The sequence below is a fragment of the Hydractinia symbiolongicarpus genome, chromosome 5, assembly GCF_029227915.1.
Source record: "Hydractinia symbiolongicarpus strain clone_291-10 chromosome 5, HSymV2.1, whole genome shotgun sequence".
Taxonomy (NCBI): domain Eukaryota; kingdom Metazoa; phylum Cnidaria; class Hydrozoa; order Anthoathecata; family Hydractiniidae; genus Hydractinia; species Hydractinia symbiolongicarpus.
Window position 1 is genome coordinate 5,714,721 of NC_079879.1, and position 24,127 is coordinate 5,738,847.

General features: G+C 32.8%; 1 protein-coding gene and 1 long non-coding RNA gene across 2 annotated transcripts; one reads left to right on the forward strand and one right to left on the reverse strand.

Moving 5' to 3' along the window:
• Window positions 1–51: 51 nt before the first annotated feature.
• On the reverse strand, window positions 52–13,369 carry LOC130644386 (WD repeat-containing protein 6-like). Its single transcript, XM_057449976.1, has 23 exons — window positions 13,189–13,369; window positions 12,276–12,520; window positions 11,873–11,937; window positions 11,208–11,309; window positions 10,320–10,407; window positions 9,654–9,821; window positions 9,146–9,296; window positions 8,516–8,759; window positions 8,262–8,369; window positions 7,930–8,029; window positions 5,302–5,447; window positions 4,883–5,196; window positions 4,618–4,776; window positions 3,983–4,057; window positions 3,755–3,856; window positions 3,448–3,543; window positions 3,292–3,349; window positions 2,893–2,955; window positions 2,165–2,738; window positions 1,583–1,953; window positions 1,395–1,511; window positions 495–645; window positions 52–196 (listed from the first exon to the last, which is right to left on the reverse strand). Exons 3-23 carry the CDS (start codon window positions 11,934–11,936, stop codon window positions 124–126), a joined length of 3,324 nt encoding a protein of 1,107 aa, XP_057305959.1. The 5' UTR covers window position 11,937; window positions 12,276–12,520; window positions 13,189–13,369; the 3' UTR covers window positions 52–123.
• A 5,606-nt stretch (window positions 13,370–18,975) lies between these two features.
• Window positions 18,976–23,248, forward strand: LOC130644400 (uncharacterized). Its single transcript, XR_008982599.1, has 3 exons — window positions 18,976–20,235; window positions 22,832–22,957; window positions 23,104–23,248. It is a non-coding gene; the product is annotated as an uncharacterized LOC130644400 (long non-coding RNA).
• The last annotated feature ends 879 nt before the right edge of the window (window positions 23,249–24,127 follow it).

Genomic DNA, 24,127 nt, shown 5'->3' on the forward strand with positions numbered 1-24,127 from the left:
CGTACACTTTATCATACCACCAATCTGTTAATAGTGGCAGAGAAAAGTATATTGCTTTTAAAAATATATTTCTAATATTTTTACAAAAATTTTCACATGTAAAAAGTTTTAAAACTTCAACTACTAAATTAGTTCTTCGCAGCTTAGTTTGAAAATTTCGATCCCAATTCCAGTTACTCCGACATAAATGCACCGCCTACAAATAAAGAACAAGATGCTGAAGTTGAAATTATTTCAATGTTTAAACTTTCGTAGTTTTTTTGGCAAAATCGCGAAATTAATTCTCGCACTGTCTGTCTGTCTGTCTGTTTGTCGTCTGTCTGTCTGTCTGTCTGTCTGTCTGTCTGTCTGTCTGTCTGTCTGTCTGTCTGTCTGTCTGTCTGTCTGTCTGTCTGTCTGTCTGTCTGTCTGTCTGACTACCGCCTAGTATAAAAATATAACTTTATCCTGGAAGTTTTATTCTAGCTGCATTCTAGAGAGTTTAAAAATATCACCTGTCGCTCCAAATTTCCAAATTGCTGATATCGGCAACATCTGATAGGATTTCACGAACCAGAACGAATCGAGATGGCGTCATTTTCCAAAATTTGATTCGCTGATCAATGCTGGTGGATACACATAGCTTATCGTTAATGATTTTCACAGCTAAAATCAAATTGTTTTTTTTTTACGTTAATAGACTTTACAATGAGAGTTACGTCAACTTCAAGTTTGTTGAAAATAAGTAGCAAAGAGACTTAGTTATTGGACGACCAGAAATGATAATTTTGCTATAGGAAGCTTTTATGAAAAATAAAAAAGTAGTAATAAAAATTGATTGGGAATTTTATAAGAAATTTGATAATAACAGAAGGTGGTCAATTTAAAAAATTCCAGAATTAATTCCAGAACATTTTCACAATTTAAAGAACATGATTCACGGTAGCATTATATTGATGGCAATATTAACAATATGCAAACATACATCATATGAAGTATACACCATGATAATACACAGTTTCGACGCCCATCTCTACCCACGTTCGACGGCTCCATCTTTCTCCAAAGTTTCGACGGCCCATCTCTTCCTGCATTCGACGGCCTAATCTTCCCCCACAGTTTTAAAGCCCCTTCTTTTCTAACAGTTTCGACAGCTCCACCTTTCCCCACACTTTCGACGGTCTTTCTTTTCCCACCGTTTCGACGGCCCATCTTTTCCCACCGTTTCGACGGTTCATCTTTTCCCACTTTTAACGACCCTATCTTTTCCCAGTGTCGACGATCTCATTTTCTCCCATTTAATTTTATAAACACTTATACGTCACACAAGCATTTTACAGTGAGGTTGTCCTTATGAAAGATCAAAACAATATGGTGATGAAATACTAAAGTAACAATTTCTTTAAGATTCCTACCTGATATAGATGATATATGTGCATGTATTTGAGAAAACTTTGTCTCTTCATGTAAGTCACATTCAATTTTACACATGTGTAATGCGTTATCGTCCCCACCAGACAGTAACAAGAACCCTTAAGTACGCAAGAAACAGAATCATGAAACTGATAAACATTAAACTAACCAACGTATAAACAATGTATACCTGTTGAAGTTTCAAAAACGTCCAATGCGTTTACCCCAGATTGATGTACTTTAATGGAGCAGCTAGGTTGTGTAAGACTGAATACCGGTGTATTAATGTCATGGAATTTAAATTTGTTTTGGTTCACATGATTAACGGTAGTTACATTTTCATGTCCAAATGTAGAAGTTGCAACTTCACGCTCCAGTAAGTTATCGAGGTATTCTCGCAACACTTTCGTAACATCCCAGATCGCAATCCTACCATCTGCAGCTGTCGTAAAAACGACACATCGCTCATTAGTGTTACAATGAGCGACAGTTTGCACGCAATGTTTATGAAAGTCCAACGTCGCTAATAGTTCGAATGTAGCATTGTAAAACGTGTATATCCTAGCGAATAAATATAAAGTTCAGCTGAGGCTAAGTCTAACAACAAACAAGTTCTTGTAAAAAAAAAAACTCACAACGAAGAAAACAATTATGTAGAGAAATAGTTAACATACTAGAGTGCCGATATCTTCCAATAGATTATTAAAACTTTAAGCTACTCCACACACACCCTTTACTTTAAAGCACCACGTTAGTAAAAAAGGCTACTTACCTGGCAAAACCGTCCGAGCATGCGCAAACACAGCACATCACACCTGACGTCCACATATCGGAAAAAACATCCGACAACATGAAAGCAGTACAACATAAAAATCTCATGTCATCCACCAAGTCATGATTTTTTAACTTCACTTTCTTCATGGTCGTTTCAGGATTGAAAATTTCCGCAACAAGACCACACGTTATATTACTTTGAAAATTATCAACACTACGGTTTTCTTTCTGAAAATCATTATTCCATCTTTCTAAATGTATAGTACTTTGGAAGTTATTTTGTAAAATAGCGTCATTGGTTCCATTTTGTACATCGCCCTGGTTTTTATCAAGCATGCATGTTTTATTATTTCTTAGTAAAGGACTATTGCTGTGAGCAAGCACGAATGAAGAAACCATGTAATCTTTCAAAAACCAAACTTTCAAAGATGTTCGACTTCCACAAGAAATAAAAAAACCTTCCAGTGTGTTTGTAGCTTGCTTTGATGTGGGTAAAAAGAATATATCTTTTATACCTCCAATGTGACCGGTGGCGGTGTGTATGCCGGTCAGGGATAGGCTGTCCGGATTATCTAATAACTTGTCAAGAATGCAAAGATGTAAATAGTGTACAAACATAAAGATTTGATATTTCTGTAAGAAGAGAAACCGCAGTAACTTTTGTTACATTCACTTCTCCTTTTAAACCTCTTTGTTCTGTGTAAAATGATATTGTGAAAAGGATACACAACATAAAATTGATGGTCGTATCTTCACTGCAAGTTGCTATCAAGTAATGATTTTCATTCTCTACAAGCAGAATAGAAATAAATGTGCACAGAGGTTTGACATCATGACAGTCACCTGACGTTCTGTTGTTGCTGTAACAAGTTTGGCATGCATCATGCACTTAACAGATAAAAATATCATTGATCAAATTCATCAAACTTAATTAAAAAGTTTGAACCAAAATTTATAAAAAAAAGCTGCATTATTTAAAGTTTCTCCCTTACACACATCAACGCAATTATTCTGGCGATTCTAACTGTCCAATTTTTCTTTTACGCATCTCAATAAAAAATAAATAAAAACGAAGAAACTAATAATAGAAATCAATTATAATTTGATCTACAAGCGAAAACCTACCAACTGATGTGCATCCTATTATTTTCATACACAACACTTCACGACCATGTAGATTTTCCTACAAGAAAAGGCGATAGTACAAAATTCAATTTTACTAAATAAAATCAAAAACGAATCGAACAATAGCAACAACAATGGCAACAATAAAAAAAATACCTGGATAGTTCGACCATGACTTTTCGTGTTCCAAGTACATGAAACTGCATTGATGATGGCACCTTTTAAGTAGGCAAATGATAAAATTCTATAATCCTAAAATCAAAAGTAAACTTCTAACGCACAATCAAAATTTGCAGAGCCAGTAAAATTTCGTCGTATAAATCAAACATTTTTCCCAGAGAATTTACCCAGTTCACTGTCACTGACAACTACAAGATCAGTATATAGTATTTATTTATTTATTCACTTCATTATTTACCGCATTCCACTCATACTAAACTAACCCAACGGATTGGAAACTTACGGCGGTAGGGAAGAGAACATCCCAAGATCGATACCCTCCTCCGCATTTGATTTTAAATAGCAGTTCGTTTGATTGATTGCTCCAAGCCGCGAAATAAGATTGCTAAAATGACAAAAAGCCAAACAAATTTTTATTCCACGCACAGGAGGCAGTACAACGTCGCACGTGCCGAAGAACAAACAGATCTATTTTTCTGTGAATGATAAAACAATACAGAAACTAATATACCATGTAAAAACCATAGACAATCACATCATCCTCATTGAGCCAAATACCTTCAATCCAATCCATTCCTTTGCAAGCCTGAAACATAAATATTAACGTAATAATAACTGGTAATTGTAGTTCTTGAGAGAGACTCAACTGATAATGGAACCTCGATAGTTGACACTTAATTCCTGAGAGAGACTCAACTGATAATGGAACCTGGATAAGTTGACACTTCTTTGTAATTTTTATGTTTCGTAAGATGTGTCAAAAAATCTCTATAATGTGCTGTGCAACATCTTCCTGTGAAGTTTTATTGTACAACATGTTTTTTTCAATAAAATCATTAATTTTACAGTTTGAAACAGTTTGCTCAAGATTTTTTAACTTATTAAAAAACAAACTATATGCTTGACTGTGGCCTGACCAAATCCATATGCAGTCACAACTCAGAAGCTTAAAAGAACTCTAAGCGTAAATAACATTATGATTTCAGGATTATCACTCTTAAACAAAGTGAAATTTTGTCTCGGGGTGTGACAAGGATCTCCAGAAATATTGCCGACTGAGCTTCCGTGTCCAAGAATGATAAAGCTTAATATGAATACTTCACAAATAACCCAAAAAAACAATTTCACCAAACATTCGCAACTTGCCTTTTGCTTATCAAGCAACACCATAGATTTCTTGATCGGATCTACTTCATATTTCTGATAAACACCATTCCGTCCTGTTGTATACACGCAACCATCCACAGATATAACTTGTGTAACACCAGTTTTTCCATGTACTCCCAATATTGATTGTATGGGGTCCTACAAACAACATTTTTTGTGTTTTTAGTGCCATGATTAATCTACTTAATAACGATATATGGACTCGATTAATCTGCTTGAAAACAACTTTTGTTTTAAAACCAACCTGAGAAGTCTGCTCATAAAGATGGAGAGAACCTCTCCTGTCCCCACACACTAACAAAAAATCATCCCCCAAATTTTTTTCTCTGTATTTCACCAGGCTGGCTGCAGAAACCCATCTTTGTCGCGAATGGGGTAATGAAAATGAAACTTTGATGTCGATGGTTACGGAGGTGGACGTTTTCTTGACAGCAAGCAGCTTTATTTCACCTTCAGGTCCAGTGAGAAGCAGAAAAACAGCTGTATTATGTAGGAGCCACGTTAAACTAAAGATTTTTCCACTGCATATCTTTTTAACACAGAAAATGTTAGCATTATCTATAACAAAAGATTGATGGTACAATTTTATGGCTAATTATGTTCAATTAAAGAAGGAGGCCAGCGTTTTGCAGCCAAAACGTTCATATGTGTTCTTAAACTCACCAATAAAAAAAACAACCACGACACCATTAAGATTCCCCATGGCAACCAAATTACTAGAAATATCGAAACAGCAATAGGATTGAAATTTTTTATCATCATATATTTTTGTCCATGTTTTTGATGAAAGAACATACTTCCACACGACACTAAAAGAAATGGTAATAAAGATAAATAACCATTAACTCATATATTATTTGATTCTTAGACCAATCCTTCCAATCTCTATAATAATACGCTAGGTGTGTCTGTCTGTGTGTCTGTGACAGGCAAAGTGGATGTCTTCATTTTCCTTTGATGTTGCCGAAAAATGCATGTCTAATATGTTAAATTTTCTGACGTTATGACGCGACGAAAATAACAATACTTTAACGTCAATATCCTATATTAAATTAGTGAAGCCATTACAGTGCACCTAAAACTTTTAGGCCAAATAACTTGGAAACGAGGTGGTGACGTCAATGATTTTTCACCGCGTGGGTAACTAGGGACCAACTAGGACCAATTTGGGTAATTTTCCCAAACCTGGGTCCCCGAATCCGTTTCGGAATGGACGGGTTGATAACGTCATCGAAAAACCTTCAAATCCTAATATCTCTGCAACCGTTTGTCAAAAATACGCGATCCTATACATTTTCTTGATAAGTGTTTCAAGACCTATACAATGAAGGCAGCAGGTATACAAATTTCTAAAAAAAAAATTTAGGGGGGTTGACTGGCCATTGCTGACATCAGCAAAATGTTAAAACCCTTATGTCTCATTAACTGCTTATCAAAAAGATATGATCATATACATTTTCTTGGTCAGCGTTTTAACATCTGCAAAAACCTTCAAATCCTAATATCTCTGCAACCGTTTGTCAAAAATACGCGATCCTATACATTTTCTTGATAAGTGTTTCAAGACCTATACAATGAAGGCAGCAGGTATACAAATTTCTAAAAAAAAAATTTGGCGGGTTTGACTGGCCATTGCTGACATCAGCAAAATGTTAAAACCCTTATGTCTCATTAACTGCTTATCAAAAAGATATGATCATATACATTTTCTTGGTCAGCGTTTTAACATTTGCATAGTACAGGCAACGAATAAACTAAATTTCGCCAAATATTTTTGTAATTGCACTGCTGACGTCAGCAAAAAATCTAAAACAACCTACTTTTCCATTGTCCTTCTGCCTAAGTGGATTTTTCCACGGGCCTTATCGACTAGTCTATATAATAATACGCCAGTTCCGTGTCTCTGTGACAGGCAAAGTGGATGTCTTCATTTTCCTTTGATGTTGCCGAAAAATGCATGTCTAATATGTTAAATTTTCTGACGTTACGGCGCGACGTCAATAGCACTACTTTAACGTCAATATCCTATATTAAATTAATGAAGCCATTACAGTGCACCTAAAATTTAGAGGCCAAATAACTTGGAAACGAGGTGGTGACGTCAATGATTTTTCACCGCGTGGGTAACTAGGGACCACCTATGACTAATTTGGGTAATATTTCCAAACCCGGGTCCCCAAATCCGTTTCGGAATGGACGGGTTGATGACGTCATCAAAAAACCTTCAAACCTTAATATCTCTGCAACCGTTTGTCAAAAGTACATAATCCTATACATTTTCTTGATCAGCGTTTCCAGATTTATACGATGTAGGCAACAGGTATACAAATTTCTAAAATAAATTTTTTAAGGTTTTGACGGGCCATTGCTGACGTCAGCAAAATATTTAAACCTTTATATCTTCTTAACCGTTCGTCAATAGCACATGATCATATACATTTTTTTGATCAGCAGTTTAAGCTGTACACAATGGAGGCAACGTGAAAACAAGGTTCTTTTTTTGTGGATCGGTTGCTGACTTCATTAAAATTCGAATGACGCTTCTTTTTCATATTTATCCTGCCTCAGTGGATTTTTCCACGGGCTTTATCGACTAGTGAATAAATAAATGAATGAGTGAATAAGTGAATAAATGAGTTAATGGGTCAATGAGAGAGTAACTAATTTAATGAATGAATGACCAAATGATTAAACCTCCATATAAGTTGACTAAATAAGAAACTTAAAATATAAGCCTTGAGATAATGATAACTTGACACTGGGAACTTTAATGAATGCATTACTAAAGCAAATTTAATGAGGCAAAAGGACGTGTTGAAGGATTTATAATAATACGCAAAAACAACCAATGATATTTTATCTTTTCTCATATTGTGCATACTTAACTTGATTTCACTGATTTTTTAAATAAATGTGTTTTAATCTTAGCTGGTTTCATAGACAAGAGTGAATAGTGGAGCAGAAAATATCTTTTATGGTTTCAACATACAAACATTTTTCCTTAGCTGAACTTGGAAAAGTGATGAGCAAAGTTAAATTTGGGTTGAAAGAATACTTACACCATGAAATAACATCACCTATTTGAGTGTTGCACGATTTTGTTACAAGTATGCGAACAGGTTCATTTTGTTTCATACAATAACAGTATATCCTGACAACTGGCCAACCCAAAAGGAATTTCTTCGAAGAAGGCCAACCATATGTTTAACTTATTCGGTAAAACCTCTCGTTGCATGACAAATAAAAAATAAACATTGATATAGTTGGGCATAAATACAATAATTTTTTTACCCTTCATTTGTACACGTCATAATCGCATCATGTCCACACAACTTGATAGAGCGTGGAAAATCGTCAGATTCAGTTGGTATAGAAAGCTCTAACGAAGGTCCTAGAAAAAAGTAATATACAAAACAAAATAAGATAATTTTTTGTATTGCAAGCCCCAACAAAATTTCAGTATTCAATTACATACCAAACAAAAGGTATGCCCTGTCAAAAAGACTGCAGGTGCTTTGTGCCAATCCCACTCCCCAGGTGCTAATAGGATTAAATGTTTGCTTCCTTAAACAAAGTGGATTTTTTGAAGGCTTAATCACCTAGTTTCAATAATAACAAGTTACCGTTACGTATGACGAGTTCTTCCAATGTGTCCCACCTTCTAATACCACCATCACCACCACCCGTAACAATAGTGTTTTTTGATACATCCAAACTCCAAATGCTTTTGCCTGTTGAAAGAAAATTTCTAATGATGTAACTAAAATTCCAAATTTCAAAGTAATGTTTATGAGAAAAGAATTCCAATATTAGCGAATTATGTAAAACAAGAAATCTGACCATAAGTATTTTCTTTTAACTCTTCGCTATACCTTACCTTTGTGACCACTGTATTTTTTGACTACTTGACCATCAAGGTTCCACACAAGACATACTGAATCTTCACCAACACTAACAATACCACTATCACAATATCTTGCATCCCAAACACGGGCAGCGTGACCATAGAGAACCCTTATACATGTTTCATCTTGAATGGACCATAATCGAATGCTGCGGTCATCAGATACGGACATAATTTGCTGACATGTTGAATGAAACTGAATTCCAAATATTACACCCTGGACGAAAAAAACATAATTCAAAATACATCAAGTTGAACTTCTAACCTTTATTATTCATGTCATTATTTAGCAATTATCAATGACATGCAAATGTAATCCCTGAAATTTTAAACTTTCCTGTTTCAATTTCATTAAGAACTTTCTTAAAAAGCTTAAACATTGCCGTTTTTCTTCATGACTGGAAACTTTGTTTAGTTGTTAAATTTGTCCTTCAAGAAAAGTACTATATAATCAATTTTTGTTTTGCTTCTTTAAGAATTTTGAAACATTTTGTCGGTTAGTCACTTTATTACAATTTAGGGCAGATAATGTCACGCAATTTGTCCCAACCAGCCTGACGAGAATTTAGTGATACATTTTAAAATAAACTTTAACCCTAGTACCTCATGACCAACAAACTTCTTATAAATCGGTACAAAGCTGTGCTCCTTTATGTAATCTTTAAGTTTAGGTTTCCAAAGCAAAACCTGATTGAAAACAGTCCCGGCTGCCACTACTGTATTACTATTCACGGTACCAAAAGTAGCAGAGTATCTTTGGATATGTATTAAATTAAGAAATATAAGAATGTCATTGGACATGCAAGGCAAATAGAATTGCTACGATTTAAGAATACTTAAAGTCGATATTTACCGGGAGAATCAAACAAGAAAATGCTTAACTTTGCACAAAAATAATTTATTTTTTTTTGAAAACTCTTATTGTGATTTTCAAAGTTCCACTAATTATGCATGATATCGTTAAGCAGTTTTAAGTGAGGTGCTGCATTTAACAGTCTTACTAAAGCATATATGATTACAAACGTGTTATGAAACAATTTTCATTGAAAAAGTGTTAACACAAATAAAATATTAAACTTATTGAACAAACAGACAGTGGCGAAAAGGATACAATATACATTGCTGAGTACAGCTAGAAACTAATGTGTTTTTACCAGAAAAAGGATGCCATATAAATGTTGTGTTGTGAGCAGAAATAAACAAAATGGTATCATCGCTACACCATACACCATCCCATATCCATGCTTTAAAAATATTTTCTTCACTTAAAACAGATACACTAAAAGGAAAAAGATATTTCACATAGCTATAACAAAAATAATGTTAAAGAGGAAAATTAACTATACAGAAAGTACACCAATAAGAAGACACTGATACAAGCTACCAGGTACATTATGACACAATGACCATAAACTTTATCTTTTAAACAACTGAAGCAATACATGGTTCCATATTGTTAAAAACTAGTCGGTGGCCCATGGAAAAATACACAGGATCGCAAATTTTTTTTATACTGAATTGCATGTTTCGCTATGTGTTTGTCATTTTGCGTGACAGACAGACATATGCAGATATTATAATATAGACAAGATAAGTTGCAGACAATAAAACCAATACATTTTTTAGGTAACATCAGGTTAAATGAGAGGCACACTCCCACACCCCAAATTTTTTAATAAGTTAAACACCAACGTAGCACACGTAAAAGCATTTCCAAAGTACTTAATGTGTTTTTTGCTACACTTACTCCTGAAAATGCTGTGTTTCAATTTTTTACCTGGCTTTATCCTCAGTAAATGAGATTCTCACACATCGAGCACTTCTGGCCCCCAAGATTACAAAGTTTGTTGAAAGTTTCTTTTCATCTAGAACAACAAAACAACGTTTTATGCAACAAAAACGTTTACATCTATCATTTTTTAACATACTCTTTTTCATTTTATTTCTTTCTGTTAAACACATATATGGTTAAATTGTTGTTTTAAAATCTTTTCCTACATTTATTAGAAAAAAGTCTAAAAAAGTAACTTGCTCTACCACTTTACTGAAAAAAAAGCTGAATATATATTTTATATATTTTTTATGTATTTTTATAAACCAAACCTCTAACAGGCAGGTGGTCGTCCTAAAAAACACCTCTGTAACACAGCCAGCCTCTGATATGGCCATTTCAGATAGTTTTTTCCTTTTAGTCTTCACGAACGCAATGAATTATTTGAAATTATGAAAGTACTGTGATCTGCAAGTTATGCCTACAATACTTTACTGTGAAACAGCGGGGGATGTTTTCTGTTTTGAAAAAGAAAAATAAAGTTTGCCTTACACACATTATCCTTGCCAAAAGATATATCTGGCTGTGTTACAGGTGGTATTATAGAGAAGTGTAGCAGGTTTGACTGTATATTCTGCCTAAAATCTTTTAAAATGGCTTGATATAAATTAAAATTGTAAACAGATGTAAAGGTTATAGCAAAACTATTTAAAGACGGCTAAATATTTTTACGCCTTTTTCATATTTATTTTTAGCCTAAAAGATTTAGCTGGTATGCAAAATACTTACTTTTAAAAGATGATTTGAAATGACTGTGCAATATTATGATAATTCAAAAGTAACTGCCTACTTTCTTACTTGGTGAAAAAAATAACAACAAACATAAAAACTTACTTTCACCACATATTTTGTGAACACGACTGCTTCTAAATATCTTTGTACTACTTAACTTCTTATTTGAACTTAAGGAATATATAACCAGTTTTGAACCTTGACCTAAAAAGATGTAACTATACAAGATTTTGAGCTTTCCATAAAATAATCTTTATTTTCTGTTAACTGTTCGGATTATGCAAACAGGTAATTATATTTTATATTTCCATACATGGTATATGAAACACCTTTAAGGTGCCTAATTTCCTGGCCACAAAATTTTGTGTGTGCATAGTTACCAGCTATATCATGGCTAAATTTTATAGGCCTAAACTTCACATTTAAAAAACAAATTGAATTTTTGATACAATTTTAGTATAACAATAAACCTACATATAGGTATATATTGTGAGAAAAAAAAACCGAAAAAAATTAAGGTACCAAGTTTCATGAATTTAATCAAAATTTGCAAAAATGATAAATTTGTTAATATCCATAAAATTTTATACCTTAGGGTAAACAAGTAAGTTTTTTGACACAATGAATAATAACAAAAATAGTAAAACATTTAAAGGAAACATGCATTTGTTTGTTATAGAATAACACAACTGTACTGCATTTTTATGGTTAAATCAAGGCCCAAATATTTTAGAGCTACATAATACCAACACAATTCGCTAACATACCTGTTAATAGTAAATTATTAAATATTTTTAAAGATGTAACAGGCAGTTTTGAACAAGATTCCATTCTAAACAAAAATACTTGCTGTATATATTTCTTGAAAATAATTCTACAAAAAAAATCTAATGATTAGAACTAGTCCGAAAACTTTTGGATGAGGGCCCTTCTTGACAATATAAATTTAAATAATTTTGTTTGTTTTTTCAAACTTATAGGAATGTTGTTGTTTTTACCATCAACAAATGTATGATGAATAAAAACTATGTGTAATGACACTACACAGGGTAAAAACAATTTGTCAACTCCTGAGATATTATGGTGGTTTTACTAGTGACATGAGGATAAAGCAATGGTGTCTAAATGATAATAATTAAATGATAATTAATAAAACAAAGAAATACTTACACAACTTTTATTTTCTTGGTTTACTTCCTTCTTTAATATGTTCAATCCACTCATTGGCTATTAGTTTTATGTTTGGAAGTTCCTTATAATTTTGTTCTGCAAACATTCCACCAAGTGTCCCAATAAGTGCACCAATGACAAATCTTTTGTTTATATGTGAAAACAAAACTCCAGCAATAAAACCTTTCAATAATGATGAATTTAATGGTTGCTTTTTGTTTTTTTCATCATCAGACATATCTCTCCTGTAAATAAAAATTTGAAAGAAAAAAAATTCAATCTTGATTATTAACTTCTTATGTGCACAATTAAGCATGTGAAAAGAAAAAAAGAATGCAGAGCATTCAGGTGGCTGGGAAAATCTAATTAATAATTAGTTTTTATTCTTGATTATTTACAATAAATGTGACAATAGGAAGGAAGTATTAGTAGCAGCAAATTTGCCAGGGTCCTATAAAACCAAAAGTTGTTAAACACACAAAATGGAAATCAATCAATTAAATTAAATGTAATTGATTGATTTATACTTTATATGACAAACTAAAAAAATAGTTGCCTGTTGACATGAAATAATAAGATTTTCTTTGAAAGGGGTTATTGATTAAAGGTGTGATTATTATGGTGTTTTTGGTTACAAAACCCCTGTTTTTAAATACAGGAATTAGCAGTCATATTTCATTTTTCTGCAAGTAGAGCAAGTAAAAGTAGGAACCAGCAGTATTTCAAAGTAACCACCGAAGAACCACCAGTTCTACTTTTTGGTTCCTACTTTTAGTAAAAGTCAGTTAGAATGTTAAGTTCGTGTTAAGAGGCACAACAACTTTGATTTCCTTTGTATCATATGCGTTAGTGTAGTGTTGCTATATATACATCTTGTTCTTTTAAAGACTCTAGTTATACAAACTCATTTTACCTGTCTTCCACATATACTACAGTTAAAAGGCTCTCATAAGCATCCTTGACAGTTTCATGCCAACAGAATGCCTAATTTAAAAAAAAAAAATGCTATAAAAAATTTACCAATTTTTTCACTGTAACAATCTTAGCAAGTACAAAATTCCCAGTAGCTATTTACATACATTTTTCATTCGGCAATACTTAGCTAGAGGGAACCTGAGGTATAAAATAATGTTGGAATCATATTATAGAACTTAAAATGTTGGTTAACAAGTCCTTTGAAATTAAGCTCTTTTTGCTCCCAAATAATTATTTAAAGAACTTCCGATTTAATTATCAGAAAAAATTATGATGTCCTATTTAAGTAATCTTTCTGCCTGCCACCTAGTTCATAAAGCTGAAAGAGTGTACTGTGGAAAATGTAAACATTAAAAAAGGTCTAGCTTTAGGGGACCTGCACCATAGTTTAGTGGTTATATAACTCTTGCACTTTGTGTGGGACACCGGTGTCCGATTCCCCTTTGCGGCAATTCAACATATAAACATTCAACATATCAGACCCTGTGTCTCCATAGCTTAAAATGAGCATTACTGTAGGAATTTCCATCTAAGCATGGCCCCTCCTGCTGGAAATAATGGACAGGGTATATCCCTCCAGGGTCAATATTTGTGAGGCTAGCCATGTAAAAAATATGCACATCTAACTGTTCCTGATGCTACCCCCTAACCCTTTTATATTGACGCTGATTTAGCTTTATTTTATTTTACATTCTTATAGTTCTTGGTTAACCAAAGTTGCTTCTGTGAGAGTTTGGCCGTGAACATCCGTGTTTTCCTCAACCGAAAGTTATACCACGTGGTGGGGGAGACCAGAGCGAAGCATCGAAGCATTATCAAAGCAAAATTGTGAACTATATGTTTATATCCTTCTTGTATATAATTGTAATTGTACACTAGTTACTATAATAAATTGTACAATTTTGCGTACAATATATTGTAGCAGTGGAAACTACACCCTTATAAGAGCAGACATTTCCAATTTTAGCGTTATAGTTGCTTTTGATCAACAAAACAACATTAGCCAACAAAACAAAGCTACCATATTTAGTGACAGATGGGTAAAAAACTGACGAGGATAAAATGACGATCAATAAGCCCCCAAAATACGCCCTAAATTTCAGACCGTAATGATCCGAACAAGCGCTTATTAAATTTTTGGGAAGCACTTCATGGAAGGATCCATATAGTCTGTGAATATGTCGTATACTTGAACCTCTAACACAACCTCACCTTTACCCGACATTGTCGTATTCCTTTCCTCACGACAGCTCAACTGCATCCGACACGCGACATTAAACAATTTATCAACGTCGTGATGTTGTTAATACATACTACTGCCTAATGTAATATCTTTGTAATATACAGTAATACACTGTAGTACTTAGTAATATGCCGTATTGTATACTGTAGTACTTAGTAATATGCCGTATTACTTTGTAGTATCCAGTAATACACTGTAATACCTTGTAGTATTCAGTAATACCCTGTAATACCTTGTAGTATTTAGTAATACACTGTAATACCTTGTAGTATTCGGTAATACACTGTAATACCTTGTAGTATTCAGTAATACACTGTAATGCTTAGTAATATACTGTAATATTTTGTAGTATTCAGTAATACACTGTAGTAGTATTCAGTAATATACTGTAATGCCTTGTAGTATTCGGTAATACACTGTAATACCTTGTAGTATTCAGTAATACACTGTAATACCTTGTAGTATTCGGTAATACACTGTAATACTTTGTAGTATTCAGTAGTACACTGTAATACCTTGTAGTATTCGGTAATACACTGTAATACTTTGTAGTATTCAGTAATACACTGTAATACCTTGTAGTATTCAGTAATATACTGTAATACCTTGTAGTATTCGGTAATACACTGTAATACCTTGTAGTATTCAGTAATACACTGTAATACTTTGTAGTATTCAGTAATACTTTGTAGTATTTAGTAATACACTGTAATACCTTGTAGTATTCGGTAATATACTGTAATGCCTTGTAGTATTCGGTAATACACTGTAATACCTTGTAGTATTCAGTAATACACTGTAATACCTTGTAGTATTCGGTAATACACTGTAATACTTTGTAGTATTTAGTAGTACACTGTAATACCTTGTAGTATTCAGTAATATACTGTAATGCCTTGTAGTATTCGGTAATACACTGTAATACCTTGTAGTATTCAGTAATATACTGTAATACCTTGTAGTATTCGGTAATACACTGTAATACTTTGTAGTATTCAGTAATACACTGTAATACTTTGTAGTATTCAGTAATACTTTGTAGTATTTAGTAATACACTGTAATACCTTGTAGTATTCGGTAATATACTGTAATGCCTTGTAGTATTCGGTAATACACTGTAATACCTTGTAGTATTCAGTAATACACTGTAATACCTTGTAGTATTCAGTAATATACTGTAATGCCTTGTAGTATTCGGTAATACACTGTAATACCTTGTAGTATTCGGTAATACACTGTAATACTTTGTAGTATTCAGTAATACACTGTAATACCTTGTAGTATTCGGTAATACACTGTAATACTTTGTAGTATTCAGTAGTACACTGTAATACCTTGTAGTATTCAGTAATATACTGTAATGCCTTGTAGTATTCGGTAATACACTGTAATACCTTGTAGTATTCAGTAATATACTGTAATACCTTGTAGTATTCGGTAATACACTGTAATACCTTGTAGTATTCAGTAATACACTGTAATACTTTGTAGTATTCAGTAATACTTTGTAGTATTTAGTAATACACTGTAATACCTTGTAGTATTCGGTAATATACTGTAATGCCTTGTAGTATTCGGTGATACACTGTAATACCTTGTAGTATTCAGTAATACACTGTAATACCTTGTAGTATTCAGTAATATACTGCAATGCTTTGTAGTATTCGGTAATACACTGTAATACCTTGTAGTATTCAGTAATATACTGTAATACCTTGTAGTATTCGGTAATACAATAATAGTAATACGTTGTTATATGGATTATTAAAACTTTAAACACGGTTGCTATTGCCCGCTATGACGTAAGTTGTAACCAATGACATGCCGCCCTTTACCTGGGTAATAAAGCTATATATGGGACTTTTCTGTCATTTGTATTTGGATGTCCAGTGTGATATTTAAGATGATTTAAGTTTGATGTTTTTGTCCTCAGTGATCATACATTTTCCCCCGCCATTAGCTTGACTTTCGTGTAAGTCACTAGTCAAAAACCAACAACCGTTGCAAAGAGGCTACAATAAACACTCGACGACAGCATGTTGAATAAACAGTGGTACTCTGTAGTTTGACAAATCATTAGTATTATCCCTATTGTTTTTGTTTGATTTTTTATATTTTCAAATATCTATACGCCAATAAGATGAACACTATTGCGTTACCTAAATTAGACCAAAGCTAAGTTGTTTATTTTTGAGCTTCAAAGATTATCTTTAATTTTGTAAACTTTGAGACGACAATATTTCTAATTGGGAATTTTTAACATCGATATGCGTGTGGCGTGGTGGAATGCAGAGGCAAGGGGGGATTGCGGGATTCCTACAATTTCGTATCCTGATACTATAATATGCACTAATCATTGCTCCCCATGTTAGGATATATATAACTTGCTTCAGAGGTCCTGCAGTGTTTAATACTGGCTCTAATATTCCTTGACGGTGTTCTTGTAAGTCGAAATATCAAAGTTTTTTTCGTGCATTCTTATCACCCTAATTTTTTAAAAAATGTTGCAGATTAAAACAAAATAATACCAATACACCAATTCATAACAAAACAATTACATTTCCCGTTGTAAAAACCGGCGTATAAAAAAAAATCCGACGAAATAGAATCTCTTTAGAAAATTTTTAGGCGATGTTTTATAGAACTGGAGTGTTGCACTAACTAATCGTTCATAATCTACACTTTGTGCTAAAAATGCATGAAGTATAAACTAGTATATAAATAACTAGCTGTATTATACTTCGTTTAGAAAGCGTTATACTATTTGACAGCCTGAGCGCTAATGAGAGGGTGGAAGGGAAGCGGAAAAGAAAATGAGATAAAAGACGTGCTGAATTACCTCCTTTTTTTTACTGCGTTATATTAAAATAGCAAGTGGTAACAAACTATAAAATGTCGTGCTTCTTTGTTTTGTTTAATAACTTTTTGTGTCTAGTAGCATGATTCGGACAAATACGTTTTTAAGCGTTTTAATAAATGTAGTTTACATCTTATGTAATTTTGGAGAAATCGTAGATATATATTACGTTAATTATGCTGAACCTTATTTAGTGCACAATTTGTCAAGGCTGTTATTGGTCGAAAAACAAAAAGGACATATATAAAATCACTGTTTTGTCTAGAAAGTGTTTAAAATTTAGAACGATATCTTTTTTATTTGAACTTACTTTTGTTTTGTAGTGTTGAAGTGTTTTATTTTCTTTCTATTTTGCTTATTTACATAGGTTTATTATTTTTTTTATTTTACTAAACATTTTTTACAATTACTTGGCAGAAATATTTCACAGTCCTAAAGGTTCTGGACTGATATGTAGCTCTGCCAAAATTGTTTAAAAGCACAATGTATATATGTTAGAAATCAGATTATATTTGTATCAGTTATTTTTCTGTTTATGTCTTTCTCCATGAAGTATTAACGAAAGTTCAAGAGACTCGAGAAAGTGATTTGATAAAATGAATGCTGGAGTTATCAACTGTATTGTTAACAGGCCCCAGAATAATCTGAGGCGTTTTGTACGTTAAATGACTTGGGACTGGGTCAATTTTAGCAAAAAATGGGAAAATAAAAATATCTTTTTCTCTCAGTACTTTCAGAAATGTTAACAACGTGTATGAGCTGGTCCTACCTACACCATATTTTATAACCAAAAACGTCGCCTAAGATTGTAGGTTTGGCATAGTCATGACTATTGATTGAGCGTTGTTCAAGTCAGTTCAGCCAGTTTTAATATCAATTCTCTAGTTAACTGACGTCAAAGATTAAATCTTTTTAAAACAAAATTAAGCCTGCAAAGGAATAGCGGCGGAGTGGCTTATTTCAATGCTAAGAAAGCAGAAAGGTTTAAAGCCAGTCAACTTTCAGGAACAAAAAATTTTAAAAACAAAATAATTAGCAGATATTTAATCAAATTTCAGTATTTTTATTGCTTTTTTCCGATTTGTTTGATTTTAAGTGGAAATCCACCTTAACGGAAATGGTTTTTATATTCTTATGTGGTTAAGTTTTTCTGTGATTGGTTAATGTGCACGAAATATACTTTGGAAAAACGAGTGTTTTTTCAATGCCATACTCCAGAAAGGTTACACTTTATAATTTGCTGAATATCGAGCAAAATGACAATTTGTAGAGAAATTCATTCCAAAATTTTTTACTCAAAACATTATTTTTATAAAACAGACAAACGTTCGCGGTAATGGGAAACAAAGGTCAAACTTTTTTTTTTATTTTCTTCACTTAAAATGAAGTATGATGTGACATGACAGACATGTTTTTATTATTTATTTTTACTCTAATGTTGACTAGAAGCAATTTAAAGTTTCAATGGTTATGATGTCATAGTTGCGTTAGGCTATACTCATAGTTAGTATGTAGGTCAGATCAAACAAAATTCAGTAAACCTAACAGATTATTGGAAACTTTGATATCTTACCCTGAGGCATATTTATACATAATAAATTGCTAAAATACATGTAACAGTAGAAACCTCTGTTCTCCTATAAAGAGCCTTTGAGACTCCTATAGTGAGATTTTTTAGTTCACAAAGAAACACATTAAAAGAGACCTACGTTTATCAAGATCTATGTTTAGATTCAGGATCTTTTTCAGACCATTCGCGTTTTTCTTCTCCCTTTTTATTAACTTATTTTTAGGGGATTACCGTAACATAGCCCATCATCAACCCCGCGCACACGATCCCCGAAATGTAAAGGAATGTCAAGAACCGTAATAATTTAATATTTGGATTGAAACATTTAATAACTTATGAAATATTTATAGCCATTTTTTGCTAAGGGCTGGCTTTCTTTTAGGGCTCATTTTGAGAGCGCGCTACAATGAAATTGATTACCCTTAGTAAATAATTAACGTATAGCGTCAGAAAGATTTTACACAAACAGAAAAACCTCTTCAAAATTTGTTATTGTTAACCTGACATATCCAACTTCAAGAAATAACCAGGAAGGAGATCTGGAAATAAAAAAGAAAAGTTGTTTTTTCTAAAAATACTAAATTAGAGTTTTTAACTCTAAATTTAAGTTTTTAATTTTAATACCTTTTTTAATTGCGATAGCGCGATGGTTTGGTTTCGGCTCAGCCCTACGGCATTCAAAAGTCACATTAATAAAGTTATTTTAAGATAACAAGTGCTATCTTAAGATAACTCTATTAATGTGATTTCGGAATGCGTGTATATTCACATAAATGTCTTGATTGTAAGATAACTCGAGTTATTTTAAGATAACATAAATGTGATAATTCTATCTTTTCTAATGCGCATATGTGTAAATGAACGTTGCTTAGGGTGCGGATACGTAAAGTAGCTCACAAAACAACAGCCTACATGAATTTCCGGCCGTATTGACATTTATTTTGATACGTCATTTGTATTGTCCTTGTGGTGTCGCGTATGTGCTCTGCTGTAGAGTTCGCTCTGCGGTGGAGAACAAGATGCATTTTGTTAGTTTTGTGTTGTGATGTATTGTCCCGTGTTAATTATGTAAAGAGAATAATTGTAATTTTCGTACTATTTTTAGTTAAATTTTCTGCACATCTTGCACATCTTTTTTCTGCGCATTCAGTCTTCAACATGTAATGACAGAGTCGAACATACATTTTTGTATTAAATTTGCTGTTGAGTGAAATTTTTCTTTCATACATCACAGGAGTTGTCCTGTATCTCAGCATCTGTTTTAGTTGTTTTCTCTCACATGTAGTTGGCTTGGCTTACGCCACTATATATCTAGTAAGTGTTTATTTCTTATTATATTTTATGTCATCTTACATGTGTAATTTGTTGCTTAAATTTCGTCTTGTAATTTTGTCGTTTAGCGAGTAAAAATAGTTAACTCAGTTGAAATCGTGTAAGCACCTACACTAGTCGATAAGGCCCGCAGAAAAATCTACTTAGTGAATACACAAAAAAAAAATTTTCCCCGTGTTTCCCCGTCGCCTTTATTGAGTAGAGCTTAAAACGCTGCTGAAAATAAATGTATACAGTATTCTCTTCAATTAGCGGACACTTAATTAACGGACACTCGAGCGGAAAAATTTTTTTGCACGAAATGGCAACTATAGGCTTTTTTTCTCTCCAATTAGCGTACAATCCAAAAAATTAGAGATAAGCATTTAATTTTAAAATATCTATTTTAAACACTTTAAAACTTTACAGAAAATGTCTGCTTTTACAGTCTCAATCTTCTTCGCAAACCAGTCAATCAATTTTTCTTGTCCATAAAACTTATACACAACTGGTATTTCCAGACCATATCCACCTCCACGATTAACTCTCTTTCCACAAACCTAAGCTGTAATCGAAGTGTTCGAGACTTTCAAGAACATGAAAAATATTTTTGATATGTTTTGTGGCATGTGTACAACAATGCTTTCGTTTTGTAAAGAATCAGTTCTTATTATTGCTATTGCATTTCCGTCCACTTCGTTAGATGGCTCATGCCTGAATTGTAACAGCTCCCTGTAATAGTACTCATTCCAATCCTTTTCGATGAGTATGGGTATGTTGACCTCAAAATCTATGTTAAACGACAGTTTGAGCGTTAAATGCAGTTAAACCCTGCCATTCATCTAGTGATTAGTGCAGATATACGTTATACTAAAACTCTGTTGAGTTGTTATAGAAAGAAGTTTTCTGCAAGTGCGATTCAAATAAAATTGAGTTATTTATAAGACATTGAATGCCAGTTGGATCACTTAAACCGTCACACATCATGGCGGAGTGCTTTATTCAGATGTACTGTACCCCCTACCTGAACATATATTTTAAAATCTCACAAGTAGCGGTGAAAAAAGCACGAAATAACTACACCATATTAAAACCTTTTCCAGCAGGATTAGCCACCAAACATTTTCTATTTTGCAAAACGTTGTCACGATGGCTCAAGACACATAAAAATTAGTCTGTTAACTATAAACCCAACATACATTTTAAAAATCAGGGAACATTTTTTTGTTTTTTTTAAGAAAAAATACAGAATTTATGTCAATATTTCTTTGTGTATCAAAGCTACATTGGCCAAACATGCGTTTCCTACTGATCACAGTGTTTGTATTCCGTGAATTATGTTTAGCATGGGTAAAATTCATGGTATTGTTGTTTAAAAAAATTGTCAAATTAAGTCCACTTGAGATATTTGAACTAAGTCTGTCTACAAAAAACAGTTATTCACATTAATTAATCAGCTCAAAAAAAATCTGCAAACTAATTACAGACGATGTGGCATCCACAAAAAAAAATAGTCCACATGGAATTTAATTCATGTGAAACATAATTCAGTGGTTCTATATTGTTATCCATTAACATCTTAGCTTTAACTGATTAACTGTACAGAGTCAAGCATGGTATTCCAATATTCCCGCATATACTTAATGAAAATCATACTATATATCACAAAACTTTGTTAAAATTTAATTGAAATGGAGTTCTCTAATAGTCTGGATGTAATACAATTTTCTCAATGAATGTGTAGTCTACGAAGTCTGTTATTTCTATTTGTCTTTTTGTGACCATGTCAACAGAATTGAAAACATTGTTTGGATTTTTATAAAGCAATAAGGAAAAAAGAATCAACAAGCATTGCAGTTAGTGAGTGACATACATCGCTACTTTTTGGCCACAATGGACCAGTGTCAGTGTTGCAAGTGTTTGATTGTGCGTCAAAACTAATACATATGTGTTCAGGCTGAAAATATAATCAACAAGTCACCAAGCCCAAAAAATACCGTCAATGAAGAAACTTTATGAAGTTCCTGAAACTTGTACTTGAAAAGAGCAATTGGCTTTTAAAAATTGATTCTGGACCTATTTGTATTCATGAAAACGGCACACAGTTATAACCTATGGTATAAAGCCAATAGCACTAGTGGAACAAATACTCCACATAAATGTTTTTCTTTTTGATTCAGCCTAAAAAACAGCAAAAATGCAATGTGTACCAACTAGGATTTTTCTATAAAAAAAATTTTTTTCAATTAAGAACAACGAGTTTCCATTCATTACTATCTGCATGCATGAATAGATGGGTTTTTTTATTTATATATTTCCAGCATTAAAAAATAATTATTTGAGGAAACTTCTTAAATGTTTCCATTCATTACTATTTGCATATATATAAATGTTTTTATATTTCTTATTTTTGCAACGTTAAAAATAATTATTTGAGGAAATTTCTTAAATGTTTGTTAAACTTTCACACAACTGTTTAAAAAGTTATGCAGACTTTTACTTTGGACTAAAACGTTCTTTTACTTTATATTTTTATTGTACATGAAGCAGAGACCAGTGTCCTTCTAGGGTTATTAAAAAATATTTACGTTATATTTAGGTTAAATCTTGGCATTCATTTTTTTGCTTTGCTAAATTGTATTTTTGGTAATATAGAACAGACAGCCAATTACTGATATGAAAAATCGTAAGAATAATATTAAACGAAGATCCATACAATGTAAATGTAAGTCCTTGCTTTTTTATTGCTTTAGACTCCTCAAATAGAAATATGTGAACACATCTTTTAGAGTACTATTAGACCTCTATGTATTGTCTGCAAATTCCGGAGAATTGCTTCAATATTTTATTGTTTTGTGTTTTGTTTTTTAGTGGAGAAACTGATTACATTACAACGAACGAGTGAATGATCAGTGAAAAACAATCTAAGAAATGTATGGATGCTGAGTCGTTTACAACACATGTAAAAAAGTGCGCCAAATATAATTTTTTTAAAAAAATCTGCCGAATTTATGGATACTGTGTCGTTGATAGCAAGCACAAACTGTGTATTTGCTTTCCCCTCTTGAAAATTTTAGCGAATGTGTGCATGAGAGTTCTGTAACCATGGAACCAATATACGTCTTATGTGCCTTTAACAGAACACTGTGTGGTGAAAATCAATATAAGAATTGCGTCAATGCTGTGGCGGTTTCACGCGCTGTTAGTAAAAGTATGGATGCTGTTTCTAACAAAACCTTATAATCAATGCAAAATGTTATTTTTACATTTGTTAATGCTCGGGAACTGCAATCTTTCTAAAAAGAGTATGAATGTCATGTCAAGCAAAAAAGGTGTACTAAGCTATGTTGTGGAAATCATTGCAGCAAATATAAGGTCGTGTTCCCATAAGTTCTTAAAAAGATGATGGATTTAGTGCAGCTCTGTCGGTAGAGCGTTTGAATCATCTCCTCTACTTGAGATTATAAGTTCAATGTCCCCCCATTGTCTAGTTAGTTTGTCATTTCATAAAGATTTTTGTAGCAATGGGAGCTAAACACTGGAAACCTGGTCCATCCTGAAATCCATTGAGCACAGACGACATTAAATATAAATCACCATCAGTGGTTTGAGGCAGAATTGTAAGAGAATTTACATACTGGATGGTTCTTTTGTTATGAAAGTTTTTTTGCAGTAACTTTAATGACTAAGGTGTCTTTTTATGCCACTACCTGTACACATGATAGAGCTTAAAAGTACTGCCAAACTCTTTTTCCATGTATTGGAATAAAATGTTAGTGTTGATCATGTTGTTGTTATTTGTTTCTTTACAATACATATTATGACTGCTAGGTGATATATTTCTCTGTTTGCTATTACTTTTCCTAAAATTCATAGTTTCCAAATTAATTGTATT